Source organism: Hemiscyllium ocellatum, chromosome 22 (genome assembly GCF_020745735.1).
Source record: "Hemiscyllium ocellatum isolate sHemOce1 chromosome 22, sHemOce1.pat.X.cur, whole genome shotgun sequence".
Taxonomy (NCBI): Eukaryota; Metazoa; Chordata; class Chondrichthyes; order Orectolobiformes; family Hemiscylliidae; genus Hemiscyllium; species Hemiscyllium ocellatum.
In genome coordinates this window covers 13,934,397-13,948,310 of record NC_083422.1, presented here as the reverse complement: position 1 = coordinate 13,948,310, position 13,914 = coordinate 13,934,397, and the positions used below count along the sequence as shown (strand labels likewise).

Here is a 13,914-nt window from a genome sequence, read left to right as displayed (position 1 = left end):
CCAACCTGCCCAACAGCACCCCTCCACCCGCTCCCAAACCTGTACAACACCACCCCCCTGCCCGCTCCCAAACCCCATCCAACACCGTCCCCCCAGCTCGCTCCCAAACCTGAACAGAACTGAACCCCCTCTCGCTCCAAACCTGTCCAACACCACGTCCCCTTACCCGCTCCCAAACCCCATCCAACAACACCCCCTCTGCCGCCTCCCAAACCTGCCCAACACCGCCTCCCTGCCCACTCCCAAACCCCATCTAACACTGTCCCACTACCCAGTCCCAAACCTGTCCAACACTGCCCCTACGCCCGCTCCCAAACCTATCCATCACTGCCCACCCACTCGCCCACAAACCCCATCCAACACCGCCCCCCCACCCGCTTCCGAACCTGCACAACACAGCCCTCCCGCACGCTCCCAAATCCCATCCAACACCGCCCATCCCACCCGGTCCCAAAACTACCCAAAAATGTCCCCCGCTCACAAACCTGTCGAATACCGCGCCCCCACCCGCTCCCAAACCTGTCGAACACTGCCCCCCACCTGCTCCCAAACCTGTACAACACCGCCCCCCCCCCCCCAGCCCGGTCCCAAACCACATCCAACACCGCCCCCCCTTGCCCACTCGCAAACCCCATCTAACACCACCCCCCGTCCGCTCCCAAACCTGTACAACACCCCCCTGCCAACTCCCAAACCTGTACAACACCGCCCCCCCGCCCACCCCCAAACCCCATCCAACACCGCCCACCTGCCTGCTCCCAAACCTGTCCAACACTGCCCCCCTGCCCACTCCCAAACCTGTACAACACCGACCCCCTCCCACTTCCAAACCCCGCCCAACATCCCCCCCGGCCACTCCCAAACCTGTCCAATACGGCTCCCCCACCCACACCCTCAAACCCCGTCCGTACACCGCCCCCTGCCTGCCCCCAGTCCTGTTCTCCGTACCCCACCCAACTGAAACCTCTTCCAACACTGCCCCTCACCCGACCCCAAAACGCGTCCCAACACCCGTCCAACACTGCCCGGCTCCCACCCCCTCTCCGGGGCAGCCAGACTGGACACCAACAACAAGACTACTACTGCTGCTGCTGCCTTTGTGGGGGGGGGAGTCTCCAAATAGCACAGACTCACAGACACAGACATACACACACACACACAACTCTTTACTGCAACTCTTTGACAGGTTCCACGTTTGCCTTTTACAGGACAATGTTTGAGACATTGTCTGGGGAAGGGGGGGTTTAGGGTATACCCCTGTGTGGGAAGAGAGAAAGAGTGTGTGACAGAGAGGGGGTGGGTGGGTGGTAGGTCAGTCATTTAGAGACAGTGCCTGCGCTCCCATCAGCCCAGGACTGTTCTTAGCAGCACTTTTAATCACTGTAAACAAGAGACACGATCATTGGACACATGTCTTTGATGTAACGTTTCTGTCGGGACCTCGGGTAATCCAATTTTCAGATCATTGGTATTCGGATAATCGAGGTTCCTCTGTATTGTTTCAAGTCTTCCAATGGAGTTGAGCAGGTTAGCCACATAGCTGGTTTAGTTTATCAGATATCACCAGGAATTGTGCAATAGTTCCACTTTAGTTCCACTTGTACTTTATGCTTTGAACTTCGAAAAGTTTGTCAGTGGATTCCAAACTGAACACATCCAGAGGAAGCGCGCTAGTCGGCGCTATTGCTTACACTGAAGCGCAGTGTCCAGCTCTCATTTCTCATGAGAATGAAATCAGATAAATCTCCTTTCACTCCAGCCATTTATAAAAGTGTATTGTTTGCAGTTATGTTAAACGTTGTACCTGCTTTCTGACAGTCACTGGGAAACCTTAAAATGTGAAAAGCTGCATGAAGTACGTTTTAAACGTAGACATATTAACCCTCACTCACTGTGGACCTCATTGTACCTAAAGCTACAACACATTTGAGAGTCAAACTCAACAAGTTGGGCAATTCAACCAGAAACGTCCTGAATTTATTGAACTTTTAAAAATACAACTTTAATGTCAGAGCGATGACATTGAGATGGAGTTAATGTTCTAAGTGGATGTTAAGTTGTATTTTTTTTGATACTAAAATACATCTTAAAATCATGATTTGGAGATGCCGGTTTTGGACGGGGGTGTACAAAGTTAAAAACCACACAACACCAGGTTATAGTCCAACAGGTTTAATTGGAAGCACTAGCTTTTGGAGTGACAACCACCTGAAGGAGCGTCGCTCCGAAAGCGAGTGCTTCCAATTAAACCTGTTGGACTATAACCTGGTGTTGTGTGGTTTTTTAACATTTTAAATTAAACGAGTTACAGAAACGACCCTATGTGCATTTAAAACTTGAGTGAGATTGTGTTTGACAGTGTGCGTCCCAGCCCGCCTTTAAAATGTGACAAAATAACAACAGGTCTGAACTCAACTTGCTTTTATATTTTCACACATTGTGGAAAAACGAGGTTATCAAAGTAGGTTGAGGCAATGAAATGAAGGAGAAAGTCAAACTGCCGGACAAAATGCAGCTGAACCCCACCCCCAGGGTCAGGGTCAGGGGTCACGGCCACTGTCCCAGCAGAGATTGACTGGGGAGGATAGTAATTCAGTACAGAACAGGAAGCTGTGACACTCGGACATCACAAATACTGCAAAGTCCTTAGAAAGTTCGAACAAGCAACAGCGGAGGGGAAGGGGGGTGGGGTTGCAGCTGGGAACAAGTGAAAGGGGAACAAGTGAAGGGGGTGGGGGGAAGGGGGAACAAGGGTGGGGGGACAGGTGGGGGGGACAAGTGAAGTGGGGGGGACAAGTGAAGGGGTAGGGGGGACAAGTGAAGGGGTGGGGGGAACAAGTCAAGGATGGGGAGACAAAAGAGGGGAGGGAAGGAGAGAGGGGGTTTCAAATGGGAACAAGTGAGGGGAGACAGAGGAGGGATGGAGGAGTGAAGGGATGGAGAAGGATTGTGGAGAGAGAGGGGGTAGGATGAGAGAGGGGGTGGGAAAGAGAGAGGGAGGCTTGGAGCTGGGAACAAGTGAAGGGGTATGGGGGGGAGAGAGGTGGGGGATGGACAAGTCAGGGGATGAGGGAGAGGGGTTGGGAGAGAGAGAAGGGGGTGGGAAAGACAGAGAGGATTGCAGATGGGAACAAGTGAAGGGGGTGCGGGGGGAGGAGAGAAGGGGGTGGGGAGAGCGAGAGAGAGGGAGGGGTATAGAGCTGGGGACAAGTGGAGGGGAGAGGAGGGAGGATGGAGCTGTTGGGTTGTAACTCCTGCAGGGGCCTGTAGGCGCCACAGTTGCCTTGTAGATGGAGCATTGACGTAAGGCAGTGAGAGAGAGAGAGAGAGAGTGTGTGTGTGTGTGTGTGTGAGGGAAGGAGAGAGAGAGAGAGGCTCCCAGCTGTGGACTGAGCAGTGCCGGAAGGACGGGCGATATCGCTGGCACAGAAATCATCCTCAAACAAAAACCACTTCCCAAACTGGCCGCTGGCCCAGGTTGATGTTATATTTTTTTTAGAAGGGGGCAGTAGGGGAGGGAGGGTGGGTGTGAAGTTGGTCAGACAAACCCTGCTGTTATAACAGAGCAGCGAGCAGCCGGATTCTCTGGGAAAGTTCCGCAAAGTGGGCGGTGACTTTGGGGAAAGTTGGCGGAGGGAGAGCTCCCCAGCACTGAGATGGGAACTCTGCGGGACCTGCAGTATGCTCTCCAGGAGAAGATCGAGGAGCTGAGGCAGCGGGATGCCCTGATCGATGAGCTGGAGCTGGAGCTGGACCAGAAAGATGACCTGATCCAGAGGTTGCAGAATGAGTTGGACAAGTACCGCTCAGTGATCAAGCCGGCCAGCAAACACAGCGCAGGCCAGTGTGCGGGCTCACTGCAGGAACAGCAGAGAACTAAAAGGCAGGCCATCTCAGCGGAGCCCACCGCCTTCGACATCCAGGACCTGAACCATGTTACCCTCCCCTTCTATCCGAAAAGTGCACAGTAAGCAGTTTCGTCTGTACCTTCGCGCTCTCTCACTTTCTCTGTCTCTCCTGCTCACACAGTCTCTCTCACAAACTCAAACACACACTGTCTCCATCTCTCTCACACACAGTCTCTCACAAACACACACAGTCTCCATCTCTCTCTCTCACACAGTCTCTCACAAACACACGCGCTGTCTCCATCTCTCTACACACAGTCTCTTTCACACATTATGTTTGTGTCTTTCTCTCACACATATACTGTCTTTCTCTCATACAAACAGTATCTCACTGTCTCTGTCACAGTCTCACGCACAAACTCTGTCTCTCATGCATACACAGATACACTCTCATATGTACATTACTGCCTATATCACACATAGGTTGTCTCTCTGTCTCTCTTTCTCTCCCTCTCACACACACACAAACACACAGTCTCTGTTCTTCTGTCTTTCTGTCACATCCACACACATGCTGCCTGTCCGTCTTCTCTCTGTCTCTCACATACACATACTGTATGTCACACACATACTGTCTCTCTCTCTCTCCCACAGACACAGTGTTTATCTCTCACACACTGAGCTCTCACTTGCCCAGTCACTGCAGGTTAATCTCAGTCCACAGTTACATTGCCTTTGCCCCCAATCTGCAGCATTGCCTCTAGGCCCACAGCAATACCAAGTGACTTATCAGTCGGTGTGAAGGAGGCAGAGGCTTCTGTATTGAGCCATGTGCTGGGGTTGGAGTGGGGGATACAGAACAGATCTGCCAGGGCTGGGGAGGGAGAGGAGTGAATGGGTAAATCACTCAGAGAGTGACGAGAGCAGGCGGAGTGATTCAGTGAGTGTGAGTTAGAGGGGGCAGCCTGTGTCTGTAACCTGGGTATAGGACACCCCAGGGAGAAGAGAGAGAGAGAGATTGTGTGTGTGTGTGTGTGTGTGTTGGGTGGTGGAGGGAGCTGGTCAGCAGGACAGGCCCTTGAATGATTTCTAGCTGCTCACACTGACCTCTCTCCCTGCTCTCAGCATCATCAGCTTCTGGCTCTGTGACAAATGACAGGGCAAATTGGAACAGGTTCAAGTAGAGCCGAGCTTTCACAAGCTGCTGCTTATCCCTCCATGTGGTTCAGTCAATGTTTCACAGCATTGTGTACCCCCGGTCAGTGCTGGCAAATCCACGCTTCCCAATCTCTCACCAACTGGAGGAGCATGCTGTATTTTTTTTTTGCCTTGATGTTGCTCCTGACAGGGATCTGACATAATAGACAAGGTGACCCCTTCACAAAGACCGACATGAAGCATTACTTCAGACTGTCAATGTGAACTAAGCAATTAGTTCCCCCTCACTGTCTGTCTCGGTGTCTGCAGTGCTCATTGTGTCCACTTCTACAACTGTCCCTTCGGCCCTCTCTTTAGAAGTAAAGTGTAGTCTGTGGCCAGTTAATGCTGGAGACCTCTAGCTGCCAGCTAAGAATGACTAGGCAGGGGGGGGGGTCACTTGTGATTCAGTAGCAGTGTCTCCCTAGGAGCCAGAAGCATAGCTGCTTTGGAGATGTGCCACAGCGCCCCTCAACAGGTTGATTTTAGATGACTTGCTGTAGGCAGACAGGGCGTACTGTACTGGAGGCGTGTAGCTAACCCTCGGGATGATATACCACTGCTGTACTACTTTAATGAAGTTCCTGCTGTGATTACTAGACTCTCTGGTCTCTCACGGACGTGGGAGCCCAGAGTTAGTCAGGGAGTTAATTGTCACCAGGACAGGCATGATCGAACCACCACGATTATCATTCAATCTGTCAATCTCCTCAACTTTATTCCTATTCCAGTCACCAAATCCTGATTCCTCATGGTTTTATTTTTCACTCCTGCACCCCCTCCAACAACCCATCATAAACAAAAATGAATACAAAATCTTCCAATGATCTTATATCATTCTTTTTTAAAAATTCAGTCATGGGATGAAGGTGTCACTGGCCAGGCCAGTATTTATTGCTCATCCCTAATTGCCCAGAGGCAGTTAAGAGTCATCCACATTGCTGTGGGTCTGGAGTCACATGTAAGTCAGACCGGGTAAGGATGGCAGTTTCCTTCCTTGAAGTGAACTAGATATTTTTTTTCAAACAATTGAAAAATAGTCATCATTAGATTTACAAATCCAGTTTCTTTTCCTGTTGAATTCACATTCCACCATTTGCCCGAATGGGGACTCAGGTTTGAGTCCCCAGAAGACGACCTGGGTTTCTGGATGAACAATCCTGTGATATTACCACGAAGCCATGGCCTTCTTACCTACATATACCCTGCAGCATGCGGGAGGCTGCTTTATTTTATGGAAACTCCATTTCAATGTCACACTCTATGACAATTTGCTTGTTTTTGTTTGTCAAAGTGAAAATGATTTCACTTTGTAACTGGAGCTGTAAAGAGCGCTGTCTTTTGCCACGTTTATCGACCCTGACACTCCAGCATCTGCAATCTTCACTTTTTCCAATCTGTCCCTGGAGTGTAGGTTCCTCAGCCTTAGGAGTGTTCCAATAAATCCTTCCTCCTGGGACGGGGCAGTGTGGTCATGTCACTGTGCTCGCCATCCAGAACCCCAGGCTAATGTTCTGGGGACACACAAAGTCACTGATTTTAACTCCACTTTCTCTCCATTCATGCTGCCAGACCTGCTGAGTCTTCCCAGCAATTTCTAGTTATGTTTCTAATTTCCACCATCCACAGGTCTTTGGGGTTTTTTTGTTTAATGCCCTGGGGTTATGGATGCAAATCTCACAGTGGCAAATGGTGATGTTTGAGTTCAATTAAAACATGGAATTAAAAGGTAGCTTAATGGTGACCATAATAACAATTCATTGTTGTAAGCAATCACAAAGATCCTTTAGGGAAGAAAATCTGCAGTCATACAGTCATAGGAGAAAGTGAGGACTGCAGATGTTGGAGAGGCAGAGTCGAAAAGGGTGGCGCAGGAAAAGCACAGCAGCTCATCCAGCATCCGAGGAGCAGGAGAGTCGATGTTTTGGGCAAAAGTCCTTTGTCAGGATTCCTGGTGAAGGGCTTTTGCCTGAAACGTCAACTCTCCTGCTCTTCGGATGCTGCTTGATGTGCTGTGCTTTTCCAGCACCACGCTCTCGACTCTGATCTCCAGCATCTGCAGTCCTCACTTTCACCTTCTTTAGGGATGTCATAGAGATGTACAGCACAGAAACAGATCCTTTAGACCAACTCGTCCATGCTGACCAGATCTTAAATTATTCTGGTGCCCTTTGCCAGCATTTGGCCCGTACCTTGGTCCTTACCTGGTTTGGCCTCCATGTGACCCACAGCACTCTGATGGACTCCTAATGTCACCCGGAATGATCCCAGCAGGCCCCTCAGCCCGAAAGAGGTAATTCGGGATGGATGGATAAGTGCTGGCCTAGTGAGGAGACACTGCATTTTGTGAATGAATACAAAAAAGTCTTAGTTCTGTTTGAGGTAGTCTCAGGGCAAGCATCCCTGCTTTAGCCATTGATAAAAGAATCACAACACATTGATGTGGCTCAGTGAACAGTTGCTAAAGACTTGCCCGCATTTAGAGAACTGAAAGTCGCAGAGGGTAATATGAGTGCACCCAGCTAATTGTAAGCTGGAATGACTGACTGTCGGGTATTGCACTATGGGTAGAGTGATTGTTTCTAGAATTATGGAGTGACCATTCTGTAATCACTATTCCTGGCAGAATTGTACTATAGGCTGGAGTGACGGCCTCTTTTATACTTTAGTCTGGAACAATCTTTCTGAGAACATTCACGCTGTAACCTGGAGTGACTATCTGTGGGGCATTCACACTGTAGTCTGGAGTAACTGTCTCTGGGGCATTCACGCTGTAGCCTGGAGTGACTGTCCCTGGGGCATTCATGCTGTAGCCTGGAGTGACTGTCTCTGGGGTATTCACTCTGTAGCCTGGAGTGACTGTCTCTGGGGTATTCACTCTGTAGCCTGGAGTGACTGTCTCTGGGGCATTCACTCTGTAGCCTGGAGTGACTGTCCCTGGGGCATTCATGCTGTAGCCTGGAGTGACTGACTCTGGGGCATTCACATGTAGTCTGGACTGGCTGTCCCTGGGGCATTCATGCTGCAGTCTGGAGTGACTGACCCTGAGACATTCACAGTGTAGAATGGAGTGACTGTCCCTGATGCATTCACACTGTAGCCTAGAGTGATTGACCCTGGGGTATTCACATTGTAGCCTGGAGTGACTGTCCCTGGGGCAGTCACATTGTAGCTTGGAGTGACTGACCATTCAGGCTGTAGCCTAGAGTAACTGACCCTGGGGCATTCACGCTGTAGTCTGGACTGACTGTCCCTGGGGTATTCCTGCTGTAGTCTGGACTGACTGACCCTCGGGTATTCATGTTGTAGTCTGGAGTGTCTGTCCCTGGGGCATTCACACTATAGCCTGGAGTCACTCTCCCTGGGGTATTCATGCTGTAGCCTGGAGTGACTGACCCTGGGGCATTCACGCTTAGCCTGGACTGACTGTCCCTGGGGCATTCACGCTGTAGCCTGGAGTAACTGAACCTGGGGTATTCACGCTGTAGCCTGGAGTAACTGAACCTGGGGCATTCATGCTGCAGCCTGGAGTGACTGTCCCTGGGGCATTCATGCTGCAGCCTGGAGTGACTGTCCCTGGGGCATTCACGCTGTAACCTGGAGTGACTCTCCCTGGGACATTTACACTGTAGCTTGGTGTGATCCTGTAACATAGTAATTGAAAAGTTTTCAGTCATATGTTCAAGTCTTGTTGCCCATTTTACATCAGATGTGATTTGTGCGGATTCATGTTATTGAACAATGGGAAAACAAATTGCAGTTGTCTAAGGTCACCATCCAGATTGTGAGCAGGGCAATATTTCACTGAAAGGATATTGCTGTCTGCTAATTACTTGTGTTTTTTTCAGGATTGTATATTCCAGCAGGTGTAACACTGCAATGGCCAATTAAAAATCTGTGTCATATGGTGATGTTATTTATATTACTTGCATTGGAGTTTCTGGGAGCTGTGGGGAATATGGGTATAATTAAACAGAACCACATGGGAGTATTAACTCCTTTTTCAATTTTACTTGGACTCAGTCAAGTGATGATTGAGATTTTGCTTCAGAAAACCTGAGTCATTAGAATAGTTTGGAGTGCCATCACTGATTCTTTTAGAATTATCTAATTCTTGACATGGGATGTGGATTTCACTGGCAAAACTGGCATTTGTTGACTATCCTTAATTGTCCTTGAACTGAGTGGCTTGTTAGGCCATTTCAGAGGACAGTTAAGAGTCAACTACATTGGACTGAGAGTGAGGTACAGGCCAGACCAGGTAAAGACGACAGATTACCCTCCCTGAAGGCTATTCATGAATGAGGTGGATTTTTATGACAACTAACAATGGTCGGCAAGAAATTTATTTATTCCGTTTAATTGTGACCATCTGCCACGATGGAATTTGAACGCTTTGTTTTCACAACATTGGCCTGGGGTTTCCCAAATTACTGGTCCACTGATAGTATCATTGTGTCACTGCCTTCCCTCATTGTAATTCCTGATTTGGTTTTTGCATTGGATGCTGAGCAGAGGGCGCTGGGGACTGAAATTTTGTTTAGGTTTTTCTGCCAAGTTTGGAAATGTTTGGGGCACAAAGGGCTGTTTTGTTGAGAGAGAGGGAACGTCATCCCCTCCACTCTCTCACCACCGTTCTCCCACTCCCACCTCCACTGCTATGTGTCGCACTAAGAGCACCTTCAATGACAGGACAAGGTGTTGTACTGTTCAACAGGGAGGAATCTGACCAAGTGATGCTAATCTTTCAATTCATCTGTACTTCAGTGCTTGTTGCTATCTGTTCGAGGAAGTCTTGTACTGCAATGGGTACTGTCCCCAAGCTCGGAGGCAAAACCCTGTATTGAATTTCCAGTAGATGGAAGGTGAACTTGCAAAGTAAAGCTGAGGTTGAGTATTTACCTGCGAATTGTTCCCCTAGACACCAATGCAGCTTTGACCATCAAAAACTGAAAGAACTGCAGATGCTGTCAATTGGAATCAGAAACAGAAGTTGCTGGAAAAGCTCAGCAGGTCTGGCAGCATCTGTGCAGAGAGATCAGAGTTAATGTCTTGGGTCTGGTGACCCATCCTTTTAGTTCTGAGGAAAGGTCACCAGACCTGAAACGTTAACTCTGATTTCTCTCCACACAGATACTGCTGAGCTTTTCCAGCAACTTCTGTTTCCGTTTCAGTTTTCACCGGTGGCCCCCTGGTGATAAGAGCGGGAGAAGTTTCTGATCAGCCTTGTGATGAAAGGTAACTGGGGCCTTTGCTATCATTATTCATCCCTTTAGGTTGTAACCTGCATGTAAAAATGTACGATGCTACAGCAAGTTGGTCTGTCTGAGGAAGCAGCTTGGTTGGGTGACCAATCCGAATCAGATTGGTGCCAATGGCACGAGGTTCAATCCCCATTCCAGTTATGGATGTGCTACAGGCCCTACTCTGAGTGGATGTTTGGAAACAGGCCCTTCGGGTATAATTAAACAGAATTAGTCCACACCGACCCGCCGAAGTGCAACCCACCCATACCCCTACATTTTTTTTTTACCCCTTACCCAACACTACAGGCAATTTAGCATGGCCAATTCACCTGACCTGCACATCTTTGGACTGTGGGAGGAAACCAGAGCACCCAGAGGAAACCCACGCAGACACGGGGAGAATGTGCAAACTCCACACAGTCAGTCGCCCGAGGCGGGAATTGAACCCGGGTCTCGAGTGCTGTGAGGCAGCAGTGCTAACCACTGTGCCACCGTGCCACCCACAATGCTGTTATGCTGCTGTCGATCAGTACTTTGTGGCCTATCAGAATTTAATTCGCAGGGATCTGTAAGAGCAAAAGAAATCAACAATACTCAAAAATCAGTTGAACTGACAATATTCAGCCTTTATAGTAAATACTTGAAGCAATTTGACTGAGACTTGGAAAGAGGAGGGATCCCATTTGTTCCCTGCTTCCCTTCCAAGTTTCACACCTTGCACAAGAAAAGGAGCTCATTACACATTTTAAAATATGCTGAGCAATTACAGATTATCATGAAAAGTGTGTCACCTGTAATACTGAACCTTAGTCTAAAAGAAAATTAATCATTTGCATCATTCCATAACTCTGTTTCTATTCTATGGATCTTTTGTTTCGGCTGAGATCTGCAGTTCGAAATATGCAAGGAGCCATGAAAAAGATGGCTGAAGTTTTATATTTGTTTAAATTACTTACCATGTTGAAACAGGCCCTTCAGCCCAACAAGTCCACACCAACCCTCCGAAAAGCAACCCACCCAGACCCATTCCCCTACACCTAACACTACAGGCAATTTAGCATGACCAGTTCACTTAAGCTGCACAGTTTTGGACTGTGGGACGAAACCAGAGCACCTGGAGAAAACCCACGCAGACACTGGGAGAACGTGCAAACTACACACAGACAGTTGCCTGAGGCGGGAATTGAACCCGGGTCTCTGGTGCCGTGAGGCAGCAGTGCTAACCACTGTGCCACCGTTCCTGAAAGCTGTTTGTGAACTTTTGGCTTATAACTTACTGAATTATAACTTGAGACTTGACCAAGTTTTTCCCCATCATGCAATGTGAAATGTTTTTCCACAATACTACATTTCCCCCTTTTGTCATATCATGACAATCAGTTATATAGGCATTTTGAAAATCTGATTGGAAATGCATTGGCATAAGCAGACAAGTAACCCTATTCCTGCTAGCAATAGTACTAGTTCATGAGGGCTATCGTGTCAAATCTCTAGTGTTTAAAGATCTAATCAAACATTCCGTGACCCAACAAACTCGGTGGGTTATAATCATGGAGTTCTTTCCCAATGTCTTGTATGTAGTCAGCGTGTTGCTTAATAAGTTCAGCTCGGTTGGTAATATTTTCAGAGGAATCTGGAATGTAAGTCCAGCACTTCTGACCCACAACAGCACATGTTCCCCCTTGCGAGGCTAGCAGATAATGCAAAGCCAGTCATTTCTGCAGTGCCACTGTCCGGACAGCCACTAGCTCAGCTGAGACCTCAGTCCGAGCTTGTCCAGTTACCTTGGCTTCTAAAGCTGTCTCGTTGGCCAGGTATCCCAGTGCTGAGGCTGGGTGAACCAATTCGCTGGGTACTTGATCCATTCTATATAACGGAAAAGACAACATGAGGAACTGGACCAGCCCAGTAATGGCTCTTATAGTTCGTGGTGGTGCTTAAGGGAGGTCAGGTGATGCATGTAGGGAACAACATAACCTAGACAGCAGGATCCTATCCAATTGGCAGGAAGACATGGGTATGCTTTGGTGCCACATATAAAGTATGTGCCATTGTATGCTGTAAAATCATCAGCCCAATGTCATCCAAGGTGGATTAGACCCATGGACTATCGGATGTAATATTCTATATCCTGGTCCAATCACAGTTGGACATCCCATTTCTTGAAATACTGACTACTGGGCCTTGCCAGTCAAATGTGAGATTACATTTGCTTTGCCCCATTAACATTCCCTGTCCTAACTTTCAAAAGCATAGGCACCATGTCACGTTATTCAAATGGACTGTAAGGGAAAGGGACAACTGAGTTGTGATTATATGTGGGCTGATACCATGTTGAGAATGTAATCATTTCATAACCTCCTGATTCCCATATCCTCATTTCCCCATTAAGCCTTGTGTGATTCCATTGTAACATCCACTCAACTGTTTCTGATATACAGAAAGGGCCGGGGTGAATAGGTATTCCTTCTCTTGAATTGATATGTGTACCAACCCAACACTTATATTCAATTTCTCAGTGTACATATATGACATATGTAAATAAGTGTTTGCATGCAGTTCCTGAATAGGCTGGTTTGTCAAATGTTCACCTACCCCGAAGAGTTTAAAAAGTCCAAAGAGTACCAAAATGATCATGCTGTGTTGTTGACTGGTTGAGGAGTAACCTTCTTCCAATCAGATAGGTGAACCCAATTGGAATGTCCTTCGGTTGTGACTGAGGTTGGTGTTGCTAGTAGGACTTGAAAGGGGCCACTCGAGCGATGTCCTCATGTGTTTCTTTCCCAGTTCTTGACCAACACGTCGGTCCCTGGGTTTACTCGTGGATGTTGGGAGGCGATTGTGTTTTCCTCAGTTGGGCAATGCGATTGTTGGACCTGTGAGTGAAGAAACTTGAGAGAAAGAGTTAACTGTTCCAAGTAATTCTGCATTTGCTCACCCATTACATGGAGCTCCATGCCCTTTAGGGGTTCAGTATGAGCATCCCATGAAGCCCTCATTGGCTGACCATGAACTATCTCTGTCCAATCTGTGAATATGGAGTCACTCACATGTGAAATAGTGCCAAGGACAAAACTTTGAGCCCATTTAACCCTGTGTCTTCGACTAATTTAGACAACTTTTCTTTTCGGGTACAGTTGGCCCATTCCACAATCCCCACTGTCTCTGTGTGATACGTGCAGTGCAGTAGCTGTTTAACTGAAAGTGATTCACACAGTTCAGTATTGATTCAGGCCAGAAAAATGTGACCCATTGTCAGAGCTTATCATCTTAGGCAACCCAGAGTGGGGAATATCTTCGAGTAAAAAGTGAGGTCTGCAGATGCTGGAGATCAGAGCTGAAAATGTGTTGCTGGTTAAAGCGCAGCAGGTCAGGCAGCATCCAAGGAACAGGAAATTCGACATTTCGGGCAAAAGCCGTTCATCAGGAATGAGGAAATTGTGTCCAGCAGGCTAAGATAAAAGGTAGGGAGGAGGGACTTGGGGGAGGGGTGATGGAGATGTGATAGGTGGAAGGAGGTCAAGGTGAGGGTGATAGGCCGGAGTGGGGTGGGGGCGGAGAGGTCAGGAAGAAAATTGCAGGTTAGGAGGGCGGAGCTGAGTTCGAGGGAATCGACTGAGACA

General features: G+C 48.2%; 1 protein-coding gene across 4 annotated transcripts in view; it reads left to right on the top strand.

The window, feature by feature from the left end:
* prkg1b (protein kinase cGMP-dependent 1b) overlaps positions 1 to 13,914 on the top strand; it is an 827,021-nt gene that overhangs the window by 99,642 nt on the left and 713,465 nt on the right. For 3 of the 4 annotated variants that reach the window (XM_060841874.1, XM_060841872.1, XM_060841871.1), the window contains exon 1: positions 3,594 to 3,967. The exons of the other annotated variant lie outside the window; for it this stretch is intronic. In XM_060841874.1, the coding sequence (XP_060697857.1) occupies positions 3,657 to 3,967 (311 nt within the window). In that variant the 5' untranslated portion in view covers positions 3,594 to 3,656. Of the gene's footprint in view, positions 1 to 3,593; positions 3,968 to 13,914 lie in introns of those variants that run through there. 4 annotated transcript variants of the gene reach the window in all.